At 38.7% G+C, this 21951-nt stretch overlaps 1 protein-coding gene across 1 annotated transcript in view; it reads left to right on the forward strand.

Annotated features, from left to right (window-relative positions):
- The window catches only part of btbd8 (BTB domain containing 8), a 34139-nt gene extending 12415 nt beyond the window's left edge, over positions 1–21724 (forward strand). Inside the window, exons 7-19 of the mRNA XM_082189741.1 lie at positions 1116–1196; positions 1313–1409; positions 5350–5438; positions 9672–9774; positions 10401–10583; positions 10663–10836; positions 13226–13355; positions 14371–14432; positions 15260–15845; positions 16753–16840; positions 16948–17069; positions 17158–18990; positions 20794–21724. Of these exons, the coding sequence (XP_082045867.1) occupies positions 1116–1196; positions 1313–1409; positions 5350–5438; positions 9672–9774; positions 10401–10583; positions 10663–10836; positions 13226–13355; positions 14371–14432; positions 15260–15845; positions 16753–16840; positions 16948–17069; positions 17158–18990; positions 20794–21311 (4066 nt within the window). The 3' untranslated portion in view covers positions 21312–21724. The remainder of the gene's footprint in view (positions 1–1115; positions 1197–1312; positions 1410–5349; positions 5439–9671; positions 9775–10400; positions 10584–10662; positions 10837–13225; positions 13356–14370; positions 14433–15259; positions 15846–16752; positions 16841–16947; positions 17070–17157; positions 18991–20793) is intronic.
- Positions 21725–21951: the final 227 nt, after the last annotated feature.

Here is a 21951-nt window from a genome sequence, read left to right on the forward strand (position 1 = left end):
GTTCTCTTTGATGTCAGACAGATGTAACCAGAGATGCCTCTCTGTGGCTGTCATAGAACGGCTGATGGCTCTGGCTGTCTCTTTGGTGGCCCGGAGAGACAAAACCGTGGCCTGACGTAACTCTTTAACTGCGTCGGGCCCCACCCCCTTGCCTTCGTCAAGGTCTCTTACCAGGTCCCCCTGGTATGTCTGCAAGATGGCCATCATGTGCAGACACGCTCATCCTCTCGGTCGACCGATTAATTTAGCCATGGTACCGGTTATTACTCGGGGGATAGAGATGGCGAGTTCTCAAGATCCCCCGCTTCGATGCTCAGCACATCCAACTCCTTATAGCTGGACAGCTGAAGCACATGGCTCTCTCCCCGTGGCGGAAGAAGCCACAGCACAGGCTTACGATCCCAGCACGGGAGCGCTGGATCCCTGGAAGCCAAAGACTCTCCAAAGATCACAGACGGAGAATTGCAGAGATTAGTTGAGTCTTGAGGTCAGAAAGCCTTAAAAAAAGAAGAACAAAAAGCCGCAGCACAGGCTTCCAGCCATAGCAAGAGAGCGCTGGATCCCTCAGTTAAAGGCAGAGAAAAGGCCGTCTCTGACCCCTTCACGAGATCCATCTGCGAACCCCACAATCTCAGTCGCCGCGCTGCCTCAGCAGCAGCAGGGCCAGAACCATGGGGAACGCAAGCCTGAACACCCTCCTCAAAGAGTGCCAACCGAGAGCGGAGTGTGCAAAGTGGTAGTCTATCACAATACTCACAGTCAGCCCCCTCGAGAGCTGCTTGTGCATGCTCCGCTCCCAAACAAACAACACACAATTGTATAACACACCGTATCCCACGATTTAAATGCCTGTTTGCTTGCCATATTAATGTGAATTATGATTCTGCACTATATCGGGACAGACAACACTAAATAAGACACATAGTTTCAACACAGAGCGCTTGCTGAGGCACAGACGCGAACGCCGGTCATTCCGGATGTGCTTTCTTGGTCATGACGTCACCCGCCTGCGACGTTCTGTTTCGCCATTGGACTGATTGTAACAGTGGACTGAGTTTGTAATTTGTCAAAATAATCTTAATGTGTGTCTGCTTTTTGTTTTGTCCATCAATCAGTCTGGGTCCAGATGAGATGGAGATTCTGCTTCATTTCATGTACGGTGCCATCGTAGACTTCCCACCAGGAACAAATGTCAGGTATGTACGCTCTGTAGTGACATTTCCTATCTTCCAATGTGATAAATCCAAAAATCCAATGGCTTTGTCAGATTTTGCACAAATGTGAAGATGTGTGTGTTTGTCTCTGATCTTAGTCAGGTTGTGTTAGCAGCAGACATGTTGGGCCTGGAGGGGCTAAAAGATGTGGCCGAGATGGTCCTGACTCGGGACTACTGCCGCTTTTTTCCCAAGGTAAGACCAGTGGGAGGAGTCACCGCTTACACATTCAGTCTATTTGAGGTGAGGAGTGTAAATAGTCCTGTTAAACAGTGAGTCTGTTGTCAGATTGTGCCAATAGTACTATCATCTTGTCGTTTATTACCCTTTAGGGAAACATTATGTGATTTGTATTTGTGAGCGAGTAAAGTCTGGGCATTGGTTCAGCTTTTGTAGAGCATTTAATTTGTCAGCCAAAAGTACATGGCCCTATCCCTCTGGTGTTGCTCCAAAAGAAGAATCCTCCCATTTAAGTTCCTCAGATGCAGGTGTAATTTTTTTTTTTTTTTTTTTTAAGGCTTTTTTGTACTTCTCTTAGAATTACTGTACTGAAGTACTGCAGCAGACTCAACTCATGTTTACACAGTAACTTCAGATTGTCGTGAATATGCACTCTCTGATACAAAAGCAGTAGTGGGAGGCAGAGGAAGTCAGGAAGTGTTGTGTTTGACAGCCCTCTTGCAATTCATGAAGGGCTGTTTTGTTTGTGCTTCGAGTCTCACATTCTTACTCCCACCTTTCAAAAATGCTTTGAGACCAGTCCAGTTTGTGTCCTTTCAGCCGGTAATTTCATCCTACTGTACACAGAGATGAAAGAGGAATGCATTCACTCCCCCTGCTCTTTCAAAATAATTAGCATCTGTTTAAGTGTAGGAAAGATTCAAGGTATGCTGAGGAATTAGTTTTCCCCCTAAAAAGAAATGAATATTACTTTTGACAGATTTAGACTAGGACTGTCAATCAACTAAAATATTATATTTACACACTACGGTTCAAAAAATTTGGGGTCGCTAATATTTTTTTTAAGAAAGAAGTCTCTTATGTTCTGCCTGCCAAATACAGGCAGATCAAATACTGCCTGTATTTGATCCAAAATACAGTAAAAACAGCAATGTTGTTAAATATTTCTACAATTTAAAATAACTGTTTTATTAATTTTATATCTATCAGTACCATGTGAGGTAACACTTTATAATAACTGCACGCTATTAATCATTAGTTAAGCATTAGTAAACAGTTAATTCATCATTTATAAAGCATTAATGTACATTAATAAGCAGTTTATAAATACAGTTATAAATGCTGTATTCTTGATTTATAAGCATGTCTATAATGTGTTTAATAATTGTATTTTCTTAATTTATTAATGATCATTTTTAAATGAAGTATTGCACTATTTACAAACCGGTTATTTAGGAGTTGTCAGTGGCTAATAAGATCACTTAGAAAGTAGAAGTAAATGTAGTAGATTCAGGTAGTTATAAAGCATTTAGTAGTGGTCAGTGAACTATGTGTGTGAGCTAATCTAAAGTGAGGACTAGTTATGCTTTGTAAAGCATTTATAAAGGAGATTTAAAGACTCAGTTTTCTTCTAAACAGAAAAAGTAAACAAATACAACACAGCGATACAGAACATAAAAATATTAACAGCCTTTAAATCTTCTTTATAAACGCTTTACAAAGCATAACTAGTCCTCACTTTAGATTAGCTCACAAACATAGTGAACTGACCACTACTAAATGCTTTATAACTACCCGAATTAACCCTGAATTACAGTAGAAATACATGTTAATAAACCATTTATTAACACACTAAGTAACTATTACTATATGTCTGAATAATAATATGTATTTAAACAGTTTATTAATAATTTACTTACACTTTCTAAGTGATCTTATGAACCACTGACAACTCCTAAATAACCGGTTTGTAAATAATGAAATACTTCATTTAGAAATGATAAATTGATCATTAATTAAGTATGAAAACACAATTATTAAACACATTATAGATATGCTTATAAATTAAGAATACTGCATTTATAACTGTATTTATAAACTGCTTGTTAATGTCTATTAATGCTTTATAAATGATGAATTAACTGTTTACTAATGCTTAACTAATGATTAATAGCGTGCAGTTATTATAAAGTGTTACCAAATGTATTTTATGCCTGAGATGATAAAGCTGAATTTTCAGCATCCATTACTCCTGTCTTAAGCGTCACACTTCTAAAATCCTTAATGTGCTATTTTTACAGTTTTTATTATTATGAATGTTTAAACAATTTAAACAGTGCTGCTTAATATTTACGTGGAAACTGTTGTCAGTATTTTTTAATGAATAGAAATTTTAAAAGAGCAGCATTTATTTGAAATTACTTGCGGTCTTAACTGTCTTTACTACTTTAATAGTCTTTACTGTCACTTTTAAAGTTTAATGTTCCCTTGCTGAATAAAAGGATTCATTTCTTCAGTTTATTTCAAAGCATATAGGCCTATATATACAGACCCTTTCCAAAAACTTTGAATATCATGGAAAAGTTTATTTATTTCCATAATTCCATTCAAAACGTTAAACTTCCATAGATTATAGATTCAGGGCCCACAACTTAAACGATTTCAAGTATTTAGTTGTTTATTTGTACATAATTTGGGCTTCCAGCTCATAAAAAACAATAATAATTTGAATATTACATGAAATCACACAGTAATTACACAGTGATACCATGGTCATTGAACCAGGTTTTGGTTCTTTTGGCAGTGTGGGCAGGTGCAAATCCTGCTGGAAAATGAAGGAAGCATGAAGTGCTCTGAAAATGTCCTGGTAGACATTTGCGTTGACTCTGGATTTAATAAAGCAAGTCCTTTAATAATAAGTCCTCTTTTCTGATGAGAGCAAATTTTGCATCTCATTTGGGAACCAAGGTCCCGGAGTCTGGAGGAAGAATGGAGAGGCACACAATCCAAGATGCTTGAAGTCCATTGGGAAGTTTCCACAGTCTGTGTTGGTTTGGGGAGCCATGTCATCGGCTGGTGTTGGTCCACTGTGCTGTCCACTCAACGCAGCCGTCTACCAGGACATTTTCAGAGCACTTCACGATTCCTTCAGCAGACAAGCTTTATGGAGATGCTGACTTCATTTTCCAGCAGGATTTGCACCTGCCCACACTGCCAAAATAACCAAAACCTGGTTCAATGACCATGGTATCACTGTGTAATTACTGTGTGATTTCATGTAATTTTCTCATTTTTTTAAATCCTGTTTTCGTGGGTTTTATGAGCTGGAAGCCCAAATTATGTACAAATAAACAACTAAATACTTGAAATCGTTTAAGTTGTGGGCCCTGAATCTATAATCTATGGAAGTTTAACGTTTTGAATGGAATTATGGAAATAAATAAACTTTTCCATGATATTCAAATTTTTTGGAAAGGGTCTGTATGTATATATATATATATAATATATGCATATGCAAATGCAATATATACTATAGCAAGAATAATTTAATAACAGAATGACATTGCTCGCACTTTATGGACATAATGTAGTATTATATATATATATATATATATATATATATATATATATATATATATCTTAATACCTAATTCAATTATTAGGTCCATAATTCAATGGTCCAGGCTTGAATGCTTTTGATTCTATTTTACAAATTGTATATTTCTACTTTTTGCCTACTACATGTGTCAAAATGCAGTTTTCCTCTGGTGTTCACATTGATATTTGATTTGATTTATGGTGATTCACTCGTGGGTGTTATTTTACTTGTTTAGCTTTAATGACCATGCAATTTCATTATACAAAGAGTACCAATGGCTTTAATTTCCCCCTTATTATGAATGATTTATAAATATCCCATAAAGATGTATTTCTCCATTATTTACTGGTAATCAGGTGCTTTTCAATGGTAACTTTTGAATAAATAATCTGTGTTATCCAAAAGTTAGCAAATTGTAGCTTTTAGGAAGTTGTTCAAATTAAGAGTGATTTCAGTTGAAAGTAAACTCACCAGTTCAGGTAGCTGAACTCTATACTGTAAATTAGAGTTCCAGGCTATTGAACCACTAAAGACAGTGAGATGAGGTGTGAATATCCCTCTTCTCATTTTCTGCAGCCTGTTGATGGAGTTCAGAGATCCATACTGGAGTGCCTTGCCATTACCCACTCTATAGGCCTGCACGATCTCTACAGCTCCTGTGTGAGGTGAGGCATTTTCTGCACTTCTATGGATGCTTCTGCTTTTAATAATGGTTTTTAAAATGACTTTTCTGATTGTACTGCCCCGTTAGAGTTCTTTCCTCCATCTACTGTCATATGCATACTGCACAGTGCAAATGAATCACTAAATAATAAATGACTAAATAAATCAATAAATAATACATGTTCCAAAATGCTTTCTATATCTGAGGTTATGCTTCTGTCCAAATGTGGATGCAATCAGTTTTGCAGATATTTATTCAACATTTAACCCATTTTTGAGGTCTTTTCAGTTTCACATCAAATGTTAATATTTGGCATAATTGTTTGACAAAAAAACAAACAAAACAACAAACAAACATTTGACCGGAGTGGACGAGCATGTGTATCAAAAGAGCAAAGTTTTATTCTTGGTGAGTGGCTGGATTTGGTTGTCAAACAATATACTGAAGGCTATTTTGCCACCTGCCTTTAAATACCAAAGACAAATAATCTTGAATATAGACTTGTATATAATAAATAAATTATAATAAAATAATCTTGAACACCAGATTGTTGTCAACACATACATGAAAAAAACTTATAAGGAAAGAAAAAGATTGCAGTCAAGCGATTAAAATAAAAATGAACTCCTTAATCATACATTTTTCTGTAATTAATTGTGATTAATCACACCTAATATTAAAGTTGTTCATATATTTTTATATTGTAATAATTCCTATAAACAGGTAGGAAATATCCAGAAATTGAATAAAGTTATCAAACACTTCATAGTCTGACACATCCTAGTTTCTCACAACTCTTTACGTCCATTTAAGACTTTATTTAACTAATTTAAGACTGCTTACGAGAATACTCGACTCATTTTGTGACAGTGTGTTTTTTTTGTCTGTTCAGGCGCTAAAGAAGACTGGCTAGCACGCTGTACCGCACTGAGTTCTCTTTTATGTCTTATCGTGCTTGAATGATTTAAAAGCATTTGCATGAATAAGAGCGTAGTCATGTAATGTAACGCTAGCTAAAGGATGACGGAAAAACAGATGCTGTGTTAATTGCGTTAAATATTTTTAACGTGTTAAACTGGAAAAAATAATTGCATGCGTTAATGCGTTAATTTTGACGGCCCTAAAAAAAACTGAACAAAACAAAAACTTACAAGGGTTGGGTCAAGCAATTTATTTGACTTGCAGTAAAATAAATGTGCTAGACACCAGACAAAAGCAGATTTCTCAAGCTCATTTGCCTGTCTTGCATCATATATTGCTCTAGCAGAGCTGTTTGTGATTGCCGCATCATGGCAGACCAACTGAAAAGTATTTGTATCCTGTATTGTACCAACAAATTTTGACTTCGCTCTTGGTATATTAGACTGTTCGTCAACAATTTGTTCGTTTCACATTTGGGGCCCTATTTTAACGATCTGAAACGCAAGTAGGGGAGCGCGGGGCACAACCTAACGCGGGGCTAGTTGTAACACGCTTGTTTTAAATACTTCCGCACATGCTTGGATGACGAAACTTTGTGTATTTACTAGTTGCCATATCAACACTATATAGAAAAAAAATTTCCGCCAAAATTATTTATTTTTTGCAAGATATCCATAGACATTTATTAAACCATAGCAAAAGTAAATTTCTTACTTAAGTTAATTTTTCATCTCTATTTTTTGTTTATTTAAAATAAGACAAATCTGATATTATTTTAATCTCCAAGATGTTATTTAACAGTTGAGATAGTTATTTAATGCTTCGCTAACTAGCAGAAGACACTAGCAGGGTTTAAATCCCAGTTGTGCAGGCAGGGCATGTTGTAACACTGCGTTACAATGTGCCCCTATTAGAAATTTGCTATTATATTCTATACTTTTATTAATTTTATTGGGAAAACGTGAGAAAAAGGTGAATAAAGACTGAGACTCAATGTTCAGAAATGACTAATTATTTATTTGTTTTGAACTATGTTGTATAGCTGTGTTTTCATGTGTTCGTAGTCAAAACTAAAAAATTTGTTTATATTTAATTATTAGAAATTGCCATTATTTTATATGAAAAAGTTTTTTAATTGTATTTTATTTAGAAAATATTTTAGTTTGTTTTGTATATATTTTTTATTAGATCAGATAACATTTTAAGCTGTCATATGTTATGTTACAATGTGCCCCTCACATGTTACAATGGACCCCACCTATGGGGCATGTTGTCACATTTCACTTCCATTATTTTGGGGTATGTCAAGAAAAAAGTATATACTGTATTAATAAAACAAAACCACATAATTGTACTGGACATGTGGGAAATTAATGTGGGAAAAAATAAATACTCTGAACCATAAGTAGATTTACACAAACTGAGAAAGTCAAAAAGCGTTAGGTTGTGCCCCGCTCTCCCCTATCAAGCGCAAAACGCAAGTAACTTTGTGGGCGGGTCTTGGGCGCTGTTGCTATTATACCGGCGGGATAAATGACTCTTGCACCCGACGCAAATCTAAAATGGGTTGATCTGAAGTAGCTTCATTATTCATAGGTGTAGTTTGGGGGTAACGTGAAATAAACCAATCAGAGCGACATCTCACATTCCCTTTAAGAGCAGACGCACTTTTTCCATGGCGGATTGCTATTGTAACGGCGGATTTGCCGTTCACAGCCGAGGAGAGCAACTCTCTCGTCACGGCCGTAAAAGAGAGAGAAGTTACATTGAGGATAGAGAAACCCACCCAAATTAACTTCGATTAAACAGGTGTATGATAATTTGGGTAAATGTGTAAGCTAGATGTATGCTTTTATAATAATTTGTCTATCTTTCTATCTATCTATCTATCTATTGTAATAATGTATGATTTGCAAAAATGAAAACTGCTGCTTCTGTGTAGATGAGAGAATCAAAGTGTATGCGTGTTTTGCACACGCTACATTGGTTATGACCAAGCATGCGCCCTTAAAATAGCATATGAATAACATGCGCAACGCGGAATTGTTTTCTAAACCTGCAAAATAGCATCAGGGAACGTTTGCGCCGGAACACGCCGCCTCTTTGCGCTGAACCGCCCCCGGGAGCGCAAATGCATTTGCTAGTTTACCGACGTGCGTCTGTGGAGGGAAAAGTCTGCTGTGCGCGGGTGCAAAATAGGAATCATACATGTGTCTGTGTACAAAGTCAATTGCGCTGGGTGCAAGATAGGGCCCACAGCGTCCCTTTGGAATTATAAGGTTCTATCTGCGTTCTGAGCAGTTTTGAGATATTGAGCTTTAAAGTTTTTGCATTCCATTCGACTGTGTAGAAAGAACCTTTTTATTTTCTAAATAAAAAGTTCCAAAATGTACACAACTTAAAAAACAACATCACATAATGTAAAGAAGTGGTCACAGAATAAGAATTTGTGAATAAAAATGTCAGATAGAACCTTATAATTCCAAGGGGACGACAGTGTGAAAGGACCTCTAGACAGTGGAAAAAGATTGATTTGAATGAAAAATTCTTTCCATCTTTAGATTGTGGTGGCCATGAAAGAAATATTTCCAATAAAATCGTTCCTGTATTTTACTCTAATTTTGTACTGGTAGCAGAGATTCCAAAGATTCTTTGATTGACAAAAAAATGAAATCTTTGACCTTTAATCATTTCGTACCATCACCATTACTTAATTACCCGACTCTGTCATTTAATTCTGTTTGCTCTAAACTCAGTGCACTGCGGTAAACCAGCTCATGGAGGCGTGTGAATGTAGGTCGGGATTTTTCCAGTGCCTCAGACACAGAAAGAGAGAGACTGTGTGTGTGTGTGTTGTTTCTCTGATGTGTTGCCGCCACCTCGGCTGCGGGTAGGAGGGTGAAGAATCACGCATCAGGATCTGATGGTATAAGACCAGCGCAGCACTGCTGCTTTCAGTTCAGATCCAGTCCAGCATCAGCTGAACCTACTGTCCTTGTGTTACTAACCTAGATCATTGGGAGATTCAATCCAAAAATAACAATTATTTTGTTGCACACATATTTTTAGCATTAATATTTATCAATATTTGGGCTGCTCTTTGTTATACTGACACAAATGAATGCTGATACACTCCAAAAAGGAGAAGCCGACACGATAAAAGTGCTACGACTTGTTGTGCACTATATTCCAATTCGTCTAAAGCTGTACAAAAGCTTTGTGAGAAGAACGTTGTTATACTGCTTATTAGTATAGGATTTTAAAGAAAGAATGAAAACAGTGTACGCTCATGGATGTGCGTTTCAATCCACAGATGGGTTGCTGAGCATTTCGTGAAGTGCTGGTCAGAAAGGAATTTTGCCCTCCTCCCTCCAGAACTACAGAAAGATTGCCTTAATACAGTCAGCAAAAACATGGTGTGTAAAATATGTTTTCTATTTTGGTGGGGACTTTACACTTTGTTTGTATTTTGAGCTAATAATGTTTTCTGACCCCCTAATCTTACTGTACAACTATTTCTCACAATTACTTTTTTTGCATTAAGACAATATTTTAGTATTTTTATACTGTATGCCGTTTTCCTCATGGGAAACAACAACATAGACAACAATTTTTGTTCACTGTCTTTCTGCTGCTGCTGTCTGCAACTAATAGCACAATAAGACATTGATGAGATGAGCTGTGGCCTCTGTTTGGAGGATGGCCATTGACTAAAGAGCAATTATAGGTCTTGATTGTGTGTGTGTGTGCGTGTTTGTGTGCGTGTGTGTGTGTGTGTGTGTGTGTGGCAAAGCCTCAAACAGCTCATTAACTTCATCCATAGTCTGGCAGTCCCCTAAATTTCTCACTCACACAGACCTAGACCTTCAGCGGCTGCCAAGTGTAGTTGTAACATTGGGTTTTCCCTCTCCTGACTTCCAGCCTTGATGTGAACCACCGCTGAGCCATATTGGATTACACTTGGAAATATGCAGTCACTAACAGTGCTGCCTCTGTGTGGAAGATGGATCTATGAATGAGAATGTGTGTTTCTGATTTTCAGACGGTGCAGAGTGTCGTATGTGTGCTGAGTGGCTGCGAGCAGCTGATTGGGAGCCTGCCGGAGGTCAAATGGGCCAAGCAGGTGCTGAGTCTGGCCAGCGAACTGCAAGAGGAGTGTCTGCAGATGATTGTCACACACCTGGCCCAGGTCACACACACCGCTGCCTTCCACGATCTCCGAAGGGTACGACCAATCGATGAAGTTTAGACGTAAGATATAAGATGTCTTGTCAGCTATGACCGTCAGACGTGTACCGTTTCAGAGAGAGGAGTTTACACGTGACCCCACTCTTCTGAGGAAGGTGTGCATAGCTGTGCGGGAGGGTGTTACTGTGGAGAACTGCTGTGACCTCTTTACTGCTGTCAATCGGCTGAGTGGTGACCCGAGCGAGGTAGACATTATCACAGAAGACCAAGCCAATCAGGAGGAAGTGGAGGTAAACAAAACAGCACACTAAAAGCCAGCATTTCATTACAGCTCATTTAGGAAATGAATAATTTATTTAAACTGATCTTAACAGAGCCTTTTAATCAGTCATTGCAATAAAGCTGAGGTCAGTTTAACACATTAATTTAGTGTGATTTATCATATTTATTTTAATAGTAAAATGTTTATATTAATTATAAAAAGTGATACAATATATTATAATATTATTAATTATATTATATTTCTCCATCAGATTTTACATGGATATTGAGACGTTATCTTTATCTAAACAAACACGCACACCATGAGAGGCCATGACTATTGTGAATGCAGTCACAGCTAAAGGAAATTGTTAAGCTATCTTTCCATTATCTCTGACAATCACATACGATTGTTGCATTTTGGCAACTTTTCCATCACTTATTCACCAAGGTAAAATTATACTGAATGTATGATTATATCCACACATGGCAAATAACTCTGTTTAAAATAAATAATTATAAAATAATTATTTTGGACATAATTATTCATAATAATGTTTAAAGAATAAAAAATGTGTGCAAAAATATTGGTACTTTTCACCTTGCTTTTGTAGTTTTGTTTCAAATACATCACATTAGGTTAAAACAGTCGCATATGGTCTAACCACAAAAGTTCAACTATTTCGACCCACCCGAAGCTCAAATCTGATCCAAACATTACGTGTATTCTTATGGTCAGAGGAGTACCTGCAACCCCTTCAGCCTTGACTATATTAAAAATATACCACAGCCCCGGATGCATTATTTTATAACATGGTTACATAGTTTTCATTCAAACATTTATTTTATTAAAGTCCCCCTGTAGTCAATCATTTTATAAAAAATTATTAAATAAAAAATTTGTCATGCCTTAAAATAGCTTGAATGAACTCTACAACCTTGCCTCATTTAGTACACGCAGTTCTAAGAATATGCAAATTAGCCCCGCCTCCACTCACTCACACCATCTCAGAGATCCACTCATTGATGATCACAAGTTGACATGATTGGTTACAAGGAAGTTGTACCAGCGATTTCAAACCGCGTTTTTGAGAACACTGCAGTTTTAAGGAGAAAATACTCAGCAATGGTGTTGACTTATGAATTTACACATTTGTCTTAAAGCATATTTAAAACACCACATAGACATATAAACAACATTAAAAGCTTGATTTTCACCAAAGGGGGACTCTAAACAATCCAGGATCAGAACTGTCTGTTGTATAATGGTCAATATATAAAGTAAATGTGAGGAATACATAATTAAAATTAATCTTGTATGGATTTGCATATACAAAGATGTTTACTTTTGGATTTATTCTGGAATTATAGTATGCACATATGTTTTTACTTCTAGAATCTCATTTCCTATTGAAACAGGACATTCAAAGTATGGTGGCACTTCTGTCCATTGCGTGTTACATACCAGAATTGTGGTTGGATGTTTGGATTTAAGTTGTTGTAAAAGTAAAAGAGATTTGTGATATTGACTGAAAAGAACAGCCATTTCAGTTATTAATTTTTCATACTAGATTGAAGACAACTTTTTTTTTTTTTTTTTTGGATAACATGCACTAATAAATATATGCATTAAAATGTACATGTACATTTTTATTTGAATCTTTTAACTGAAGCAGTGTTGTAGTTATTAATATACTTGATGAATAGATCGCATTTGCTTCATCAAGCATGCCTGCAGCATTGGGTCTGCTGAGCACTTTCCCGTGTGTTTAATGTACAAAGTGCTTCATTTGATCCTGGGATTTAAACTCACTATAATGTACGTGGCCAGGCCTGGGCCGGATTACTGTAAAGTGACACTACAAATAGAAAAGCTCATGGTAAACAACCTCCCCTCTCATGCATGCTTATGGTCTCGCTCTGTCATTTTATGTTTTTCTTTATTTCTCTCTGGCCATCACTGTCGCTTTCTGTCTCTTTGTGATTTAATTCACATCCCAGGGGAAATAGCAGAATGGATTAGTCTGAGAAAGACCAAGAGTCATGGGTGTGGCCATGTCTAATCTGGCTCTATGTCCATTATAGCGGGAAGCAGGGAGGGGCAAGGCGAGAAATGAATTGCGGATGGAAAGACTGAGGCAGGATCTGAAAAATACAGAGGTTCTTTTTTTTTAATGAACATTCGATGCAGAAGGCGTGAACACAAGCCTCTGCTATTGACATCATCCATTTAGCTGGAGAGGATCCTGTTAACTGTAGAGGGAGGCAACGGCAATCGTTGCCAAGACAACCAGTCTTTGAAGCAGCTGCGGATTCGCTCCTCTTCTCCTGCTGTTGTATCCACCCTCCCTCCTTCGCTCTCTCTCTTTCTCTGACTGACTCGCTCACCCTCTCTCACTCATTCTGTCCCTCTGGTAGCCATTCAGGCGCGAGCTGTGTTTGCTGCGCACGAGGCTCTGGACCTTCCTGTTTCAGTCCTTCTTTGCAGTGCGGCACACTCAAGGATGGGACACTCTACAACCCAGATATCGGGAAAAAATACTTGCAGGTAAGGAGGCGAATGAGAAAAGGTAAGACTTTAGCAATAGCAAGGGAAAGAGGAATGGAAATTAAATGTAAATAATGTGGGAAGAGAAGTACAGAATAAATCAGAGGAGAAAAGAAGAACATAAGGCAAGCAGTCAGACTGCGCTTGTGTGGAGGAGGAAGGGAGTGTTATTTTATTTTTTTATTTATTTCAATGGTCCAGTGCCGTGATGAAGAGCCCCCCTTTGCATAGATAGTGGGTAGCCAGTGCTGGTGAGAGAAACCCTGCTGGATAACCTCCAGCTCCTGTCAGTCCATCAACACAGCCATCATAATGGATCTTTTTAATATGATCCTGTGATGCTTTGAGCAGTAAGGCTAGAATACTCCAAACACATCAAAACATTATTTCCAGAGGGGGCTGGGGAATGGGGTCCACAATTAGATACAATGGATTTTGTGTTCTATTCTTCAAGTGGAAACATATATGCTTGTGCATAAATTATGCATTGCTTTGGGTGTCAAGATCATGCTAACATTCTGCTTTCTAAAGATTCCACCACATATGCAAATGTGGTGCCTCTTGCCTCATATGCAAAGCATTCGCTGTGCAACAGCGAACACAAACACTCAAGCTGCATTCCTTCACAGGAGATATTTGATCCATGATTTGGACTGTTTTCTGGCATGACAGCAGTGAAATCAGAGCTCAGTTGTATTGCTGGGAAGAAAGGCTAGATCTTTGTTGTTTTTTTATGGTGATATTAAGGATGCTGTGAGATGATCAAAGGCTAGATCTGCGCTTGTCTCTATCTGAGATGAAGGAGTAGGAAATCAGTGGCTCTCTGCAGAGCTGCACTGCCTAGTTTACTGATTGGGGTTGTGACTGATTGTAAGTGTGCAAGTATGTGCGTGTCTGATTGAGGAAATGTTTGGCAAATGTTGATTATGCAGGAGTGGATGTTCTAATTAAACTGAAGCTGTCTGTAATCTAAAATTAGTTTTTATTTTCTTCCTCCCTCCGCCAACCCTCTCAGCTGCTCTTGATAAAGGAGACTGCAGAAGGCTTGGAAAAAAACCTGTGCTCACCAGCTCTCAGGTGATCTTTTATTCTGTTACTTATTTTGGTATAACTGTGAGAAATGTTTGGCTATAGACAGATAAATTGTCCCAGGTTGATTAATCAGCCAGTATTTGATCATTTTGAGATTGTCTGCATCAACCAATATAAAAAAAAATTCTTTAGTAAATGTATACAAATAAATGCAACAAATTGTATTGTGTATTAATTTGTATTATTTCAGCCAACCTACTTTCTAGATATCTGTATCAGCATCAGCCATTAATAAAAACAATATCGGTTGACCACTTCAAATTATGTGAATTTCTGGCATAGGCTCTGCTGTGAGTTCTGATTTTGTAAGGTTTTCTTTTACTGATAGACAAGCTGATTGAACTGACATTAAATGGGTGTTAGATGAGTGCGTCTAGACTTACCTGAGCTTCAGCTGAATGTGATCTCACCTACACACCTTAAGGTTGATTCAGGGAATCTGTGCTGCAGAATTACTGATCCTGAAAACATAGTTGGATAGGATTTGAGAATGGTGTTCTTTAAGAGGATGTGAATATCTGTTTATTTTTTTAGGTCTTATTATTGAGCTATAATAAAAAAATAAAATAAAATGATATATGACCTAAGTGAGATGGATACAAAGAACTTGGGCTAAGGAAACAGCTGTCCTTCAGTTATTTTTTTCTTTGACTTGTAAGAATATGCTTTTTTAGCCTTTAATCCAAAGTTCATGGTATAGTGCTTTGTTCCTAAATGTCTGAGATTACTATCAAATGGGTTGCTGATCTGATTAATATTGTACAAAGCCATCATAGTCTTTCATTCTCTCTCCATATCTCTCACTGCAACAGAAACCTACAAAATGCCTCTCGGGCACTTCATCTCCATGTGATAGCCCTACTCATCATCCCATTAAGGTATCACAGGGTCCACGTGCTTCCCCTGCAAGATCTGTAGCTGCAGCATCAGGCACCATGAAGTCTGATGCTCTAGGGCCAACAGCTCACACGGTTCCTTCTGGGAAAACAAAATCTAGTAACAACACCTCACTTGGAAGCAAGAATGATAAAATTAAGCCAACTCACACGCCAGCTAAAACCAAGACTTCATCTACTGTTAAACCAGTGTTGAATGGCACTGGTGGTTGTGCTCCTCGGGAGAATTCCTCCACTTCAGGTGCCCGTGGTTCACCTACAGGGAAGACGGTGCTGGACAGGAAGCCAAACCCAGGAGCAAGGCCAAAGTCTTCCTCTGCTGGGTCTGATCTCTCAACAGGCCATGCTAAAGGAGGAAAATTGCAGAAGAACACAATGTCAGGGAAAGATCTGCCTCAGGAATCAGCCAGCAATGCTCAGAATACTCCATCTAACTCTGGCAGCACCTCACCAGACAACAGCGCTGGGAGTCCTCGCAACAATGGCCACAGTACACCAACAGGTGAATTTACCTAGAATTTACCTTCACACCACACACGTCCCCTAATGATACTCTACTTCATCTCGAGCTAGTCCCTTTTTTTACTGTGAAGAGTGGAGGCTTCCAGCAAAAAATGTTTTTGGCTTTGCTTCCAGCAAAGTCAGATTTAGTAAAACTGTCTAAGCAGAAAATCAGTCCTGAAAACAGAACTATAATTAAATAAGCAAGACCGAGCTTTAGGTCCACGGAAGTCAAGAAGCTATCCTTAGTTTCTCAGGTTACCCCCTATTGTTTACTCTTCTGTCACTGTAAGTAAAAGCTACTTAAGTAAAAGTATGTGTGATTCTGAGTTTTAATAAAAGTTAGAAAATTAGAACGGGAAAAGTAGGATAGAGAGAGAAGGAATGTTCTAAAGTTCTGAATCTTGAAATCCAGGGGTATCTCCCCTTTTCTTTGCTCATTAGCTAGTGTTTGCCTGGTACTGCCTCCCCTGTGAGTCAGAGAGTCTGTGCTCAGCAGAGTAGGTTTTAGCAGGTTATGCCAGAGTTAGCTTGTCATTAAGCTGCTTAGCACTTCTAAAATTGTACATGCCTGTTACCTTGCTCACAGTTCTTAAGGAATGTGGGTTTAGATAGCACAGGGATACTGCAGGATATGCCAGTGTACTATGAGGTACAACAAATATCAAAACTTAATAGATTTGAAATAAACATTAATACATTTTCTTGAGTAGACCGTGTTGAGAACAGGATTGTAATTGATAATGATCTGTTTAATTAGATTAATAGGCTATATACACACAGATGTTTTATATGATGTGCTTGGAATTGTTTTTAAATAACTACATTCTATGTTGTCATTATGCAATGTCATTTATACAAATATTTTTGCGTTGTTATAAAGACTGAATAATCATTTTACATTGTAGGTCTCAGGTCAAAACTTCAAGCCAAGGCAACAACAAAATCTCCTCTGACCAAACCTGCTCAAAAAACAGACACTGAAAAGACTAGCAGGTGAGTTGTTCTATGAACGCAACCAGCCTGCGATCTTTACACTTTTTTTTACTGTCTATTTCTTCCAGTTGATAGTCAATCTTTGGTCCTTCATTGTGTTGCTACAGCCCCACTAATAAATCAAGCAAGACTAAACCTGCCACAACTAGCCGTGCAGTACCTGTAATTCCTGCATCCCGCTCAGATCCAAAGAGCAAGAGCACTGTGTCAGGCCTTTCAGAGAACCACGGTAAGAAACAGTCAGGTTTCAGAATGGATCTAATGGTAAACTGTTATTAACACTAATGAGAGTATTTTCTGTTCCCTCTTTTAAACAGCTTCATCTAGACCTGGTTCAGCCCTTAGCTCTAAAAAGCCTGCCTCCCCAAGAAAAGAGGTAGAGAAAGATATATCCAAACCTTCAGCTATTAAGAAGACAACAAAGGCCATCTCGGAGTCAAGGCAAAGCATTAAAGCTTCCACATCTTCCTCTAAGCAGTCGCTTGCTGCCCCAAACAAAACAGGGCCAAAACAGAAGGCTCCAGAAACACTTTCAACAAAATCATCTCTTAAATCATTTGGGGCAGTCAAAAACTCAACTCCTGCTGGCTCTAAAAAAACAGGTACTGCTGTGAAAGATTCAATATCCAGCCCCAAACACTTAAAAAAGGTTATCACGAAGAATCCAGCTTCTACCGAAGGTAAGACAAGAAGCAAGGAAGTAGTTGCATCTTGTCTAGAGAGTTCCAAAGTTCCTTTGTCCATGGAGCAACATTCACTAGTCAGCCCGGCTATACTAGACCAGCCAGAAGTGGTTCCCAAGGGTATATCAGCAACTTCCACTAAGGTTCATGATATGGAGAAAAACAGTGATCCAGTGAGTAAATTATGTAACACAGAGGTGAAGACTCTAACTCCTGACATGCATACCTATACTTCTGAACAGAGTGAGGTGAGTGGGAGTAAACTGGCCACAGCCCATGCCGTGCCACCCCATACCACTGGATCAGACCGGGGCCTCAATTCCATGATCTCTTCAAAGGATTTCCCTCCTGATACACCTTGCAGTCTAGGGAGCATTGAGACACCCCTAGAGGACTCGTGGAATGGGCTTCATCCCCAGGTTAGCCCAGAGTCAGAGACTGGCAGTGCCACCACTTCTTCTGATGACATAAAGCCACGGTCGGAGGATTATGATGCTGGAGGCTCACAGGATGATGACTGTTGCTCTCATGAGCGTGGCAATTCAAAGTGTGGGACCATGCGTTGCCCTGACTTTCTTGGCCGCAGCAGCAGTGACACCAGCACACCTGAGGAGCTCAAGATGTACGAGAGCGGGGCTGGACTACGTGTGGAGGTACGGCTCAGAGGACGGGAGGCAGAGACTACAAGTGAAGAAGAGGTAGGGCGTCCAAGACCACGATCGTGGATTAGAAAAGATGAAGTCCCAATGGAGGAGGAACCTTGTGAAATGGATTCCGCATTAAAAAACTTGAAGAGTGTACAGAACCACCAACTTTTCTCCACTGAGGAAGAAGAAGAAGAAGAAGAGGAGGAAGAAGAAGAAGAAGAGGAAGAGACTGAAGATGAAAGATCAGAAGTGGAGGTGCTACCGAGAGGAATGGCTCCCCCACTTAACGAACCTCCACAGTTCCAAGGTATTGTCAACCTCGCATTTGAAGATCCTGCGGACCAAGATAATGAGCAACCAGAGTACCAGTCAGCTTCTAACTTCCGTCGCTCTGTTTTGCTCTCGGTGGATGAGTGTGAGGAGCTTGGATGCGAAGAAGGAGGCGCCCAGAATTCGACAGGTGATGTCTTTGACAGTGAACCTCACAATTCTCAGACAGACTACTGCTCCCAGCAATCCACAAGCACAGTGATATCTAACCACCAAGAAAAGGAACAGGAGCCCAAACCTGTGGTATTCCTAACAGAGGTCCGGGGATCTCCACAGGAGAATTGTGCATATAATCAATCAGATGCCCCTGTGCAAGATAAAGACACCAGTGACGTTCCTGCTCAGGAGCGTCCTAGTCACCTGGACCTCCGGCTGGCAGAACAGTATGGCAATCTCCAGACCAAACATATAGACAGCAGGAAAGCTGACTTGCGGCTAGACTTACCTGAGCCGCAGCTGAATGTGAGCTCACCTGCACACTCTCCAGCAGGTAATGTATAATGTTAGAGCCCATCCCCCCTGACTGCAGTCTCAGAAACATCCACTCAGTTTCCCATCCTGACACATTCAACTCAAATTTTCAGACAATTCTTTTTCAATGAGGTAGATCCAGTGGGGTAAATCCTGATAGTTCATTGATTTTGAAAGTAGCACACTACTGCCTCCCTTTTCCCCTTCATTTAATCCTTTTCTTTAAATGTCTATTGTTTGCTATCTAATACTTCAAAAAGCTATAAACAACTAAAATGGCTTCTCTGAGGCGCTTTAGTAACTCAACAAACAAGTTTACAAGCTTTATTTTTACAGTAATATATCGATATGCGTGTGGTGTAGAACATCTGTTATGCGGTGTGGCTGGGCAGTCTCAGTTGTACCATTGCACTTAATATATAGGCACCCAAGTCCTCAATCTTTTTTGTTTGTTTGTTATTATCCATGCTGAATAGTAAGCTTCTTCCTCATTGGCCAAGTCCTTTATACGTCGACTTTTCCATAAGAGACCTTTACGCAAAAGACAAGCACCATGTGACTTGGCCTTCAAATATATAAATATATATATATGCACAAACATACAGTGAGCTAAGCTTCCTTTTAATACTGCCCATAAAGGACCACACCTTATAGAGGCCATGATGCTTTGAATGTGTTAGATCTAGATGTTTTTATACTCAATATTGATGTTGAGTGTTGCTGTCTTACTTTTCAAGACTCTGTCTGTTTAGTCATCCAAACCAGGGAATCTTGCATGCCAATGCTAGACTTTGTTATTGATTTTGTTCAAATCCCATCTATGTTTGTATCCATCTTCGTGTGTTAATTTTTTCTTTTATTTCTCATTCACAATATATCAAGCCATTTGTAGTTCTGTAGTAGTAATTTTCTCAACTCTAGATTTTTACATTGTAGATTTCTTTTTATTCAGTGTATTTCTGTAGAATTAGTAGTTTTTCTGTATGTTGTGTTTTTAAAGAAAAAAAATCTAAAAAGGTCCTCCTTGTGTCTCTCTTTTTTCACACTTGTATTATGATTCCAATCACTGTTAATGGTTTTGCTTGAGTTTTTCTTGACAAGAAGCATATCTTGAGTTTGCCAAGTAAAGCAATAAGCACTCTTTTGCCAGCATGTCCCTCATATTTTCAGTGTAGCTTTAAGTTAAAAATTAAGAAAGAAACTAAAAAGCCCCGAGCTTGCTTACGTTTCAATGTGTATATTTAAGAGAAAATGCTCAAGTTTGATCAGAACCAGAGAATTCATATATTTTGTGTGTGAACAAAACAGAAGTTATGCTGGAGATGCAATGGCTGGCAAAAACATGCCTTTTACTGTTATAGCACTTGTGAACAAAAGAGACACATTCAATGTAGGTTTTCCTCTGTGCATCACCTTTATGGCATCTGTCCATCCTTATCCTAAATTCAGAAGTTGTTCCATGGATAACATGGAAACTTCATGGAAAGTCAAGAGTTGCTCCATGGAAAACTTTGGATTTGCACATCTGCTTAATTGTAATGCATGCGTCATTGAATCAAATCTTGATTAATGACAATTAAAAAGTTATTACTGCCTAAGACAGAATATATTTTTTCATCTATTTAGTCTTTAAAATGGTTCATACTTCAAGCTTGTCTTAACTGCATCATGGAGGACACAGTTGCACTAGGGGTGATTCTGTACATCATGTGGAGCTAGAAACAACGCATGTCTTCAAGAAAATGTTGTTGTTTTTTTGTTTTTAAAGCCCACATACGGATTAAACACTTGGTCATTGTGCAGTATTGTCAATTATTTTTAGGGGACATTGATGGTTGTGACACATTGGATCAAACCTGCACACATGACCGGCGGTCGTCTAAAGCCCTGTCCCCCATTTACGAGATGGACCTGGGAGAAGCCCTCGAACAAAGAATGGATGCAGACAAGAGCAATGATCCCCAACAGGAGGAGTCACATTGGAATGGTAAAGAAGTAGAGACAGTGGACAATGAAGTCGGAAAGTTTGCAGAGAAAGACTGGAGTCTGCTTCGACAGCTACTGTCTGACCAAGAGTCCAGTCTGGGCATCATAAACTCAGTCCCAGAGGATTTAAACCTTGCACAGTACCTGATAAAGCAGACGCTGTCCTTGTCTCGAGACTGCTTGAATGAGCAGGATTACTTGTATCATGAAAAGGACACATTTAAGCGCTGGGCCGAGCTTATTTCTCCACTGGAGGACTCCACCACCAGCATCACTGTGACCAGTTTCTCCCCCGAGGACGCTGCCTCTCCACAGGGCGAGTGGACTATCGTGGAGCTGGAAACGCATCACTGATGGCATCCTGGACTGGAATACAGCCAATGTTTTGATAGGACTCTATGGATTATGGCATCATTTCCTTCATTCTGTGCTTCTTCTTTGTTTTGGGGAGAAAGACAGATCAGTTGCAGCTTAAGTTGAGCGAAGTTACATGGCTTTTTGTACTCATTGTACAGGTACTATATGAAGGACTGGAATAATGACCTCAGTGCAGTTGTTTTGCATGTGGGCAATTTTCTAAGTTATATTGTTTACTTGATGGGTGTTGCTTGAATCTTTGTAGAATACCAAAAAATGCATTTTCTTGTTGCTCTTTTTGTCTCTGAAAGATGACGCTTCTAAAATGTTTTGAACAGAGTGTAGAGAGTATGTAAGTGGTTCTGGTTTACATTTGTTGTTTTAAAACAATAAAAGCCGTGTTGTTTGAATTTTGTTGCTTTTTCATTGAAAGGTAATAGATTGATACATCTTATTACTTTTATCTGCCTATATCGTTTCGGATAGAAAAACAATAATTTAGTCTATTTAAATGGTGAATTTTTTTATAAATAATCATGCAATAAATCAAAGTAAATTAGATCCAGGGTCTTTTTGACCCCAAATGACCTTTGCTACAAAAATAAATAAATAAATAATTGGAATGATATCTGGTTGT

This window comes from Leuciscus leuciscus (genome assembly GCF_965113295.1).
Source record: "Leuciscus leuciscus genome assembly, chromosome: 14".
In the NCBI taxonomy this organism is placed as follows: domain Eukaryota; kingdom Metazoa; phylum Chordata; class Actinopteri; order Cypriniformes; family Leuciscidae; genus Leuciscus; species Leuciscus leuciscus.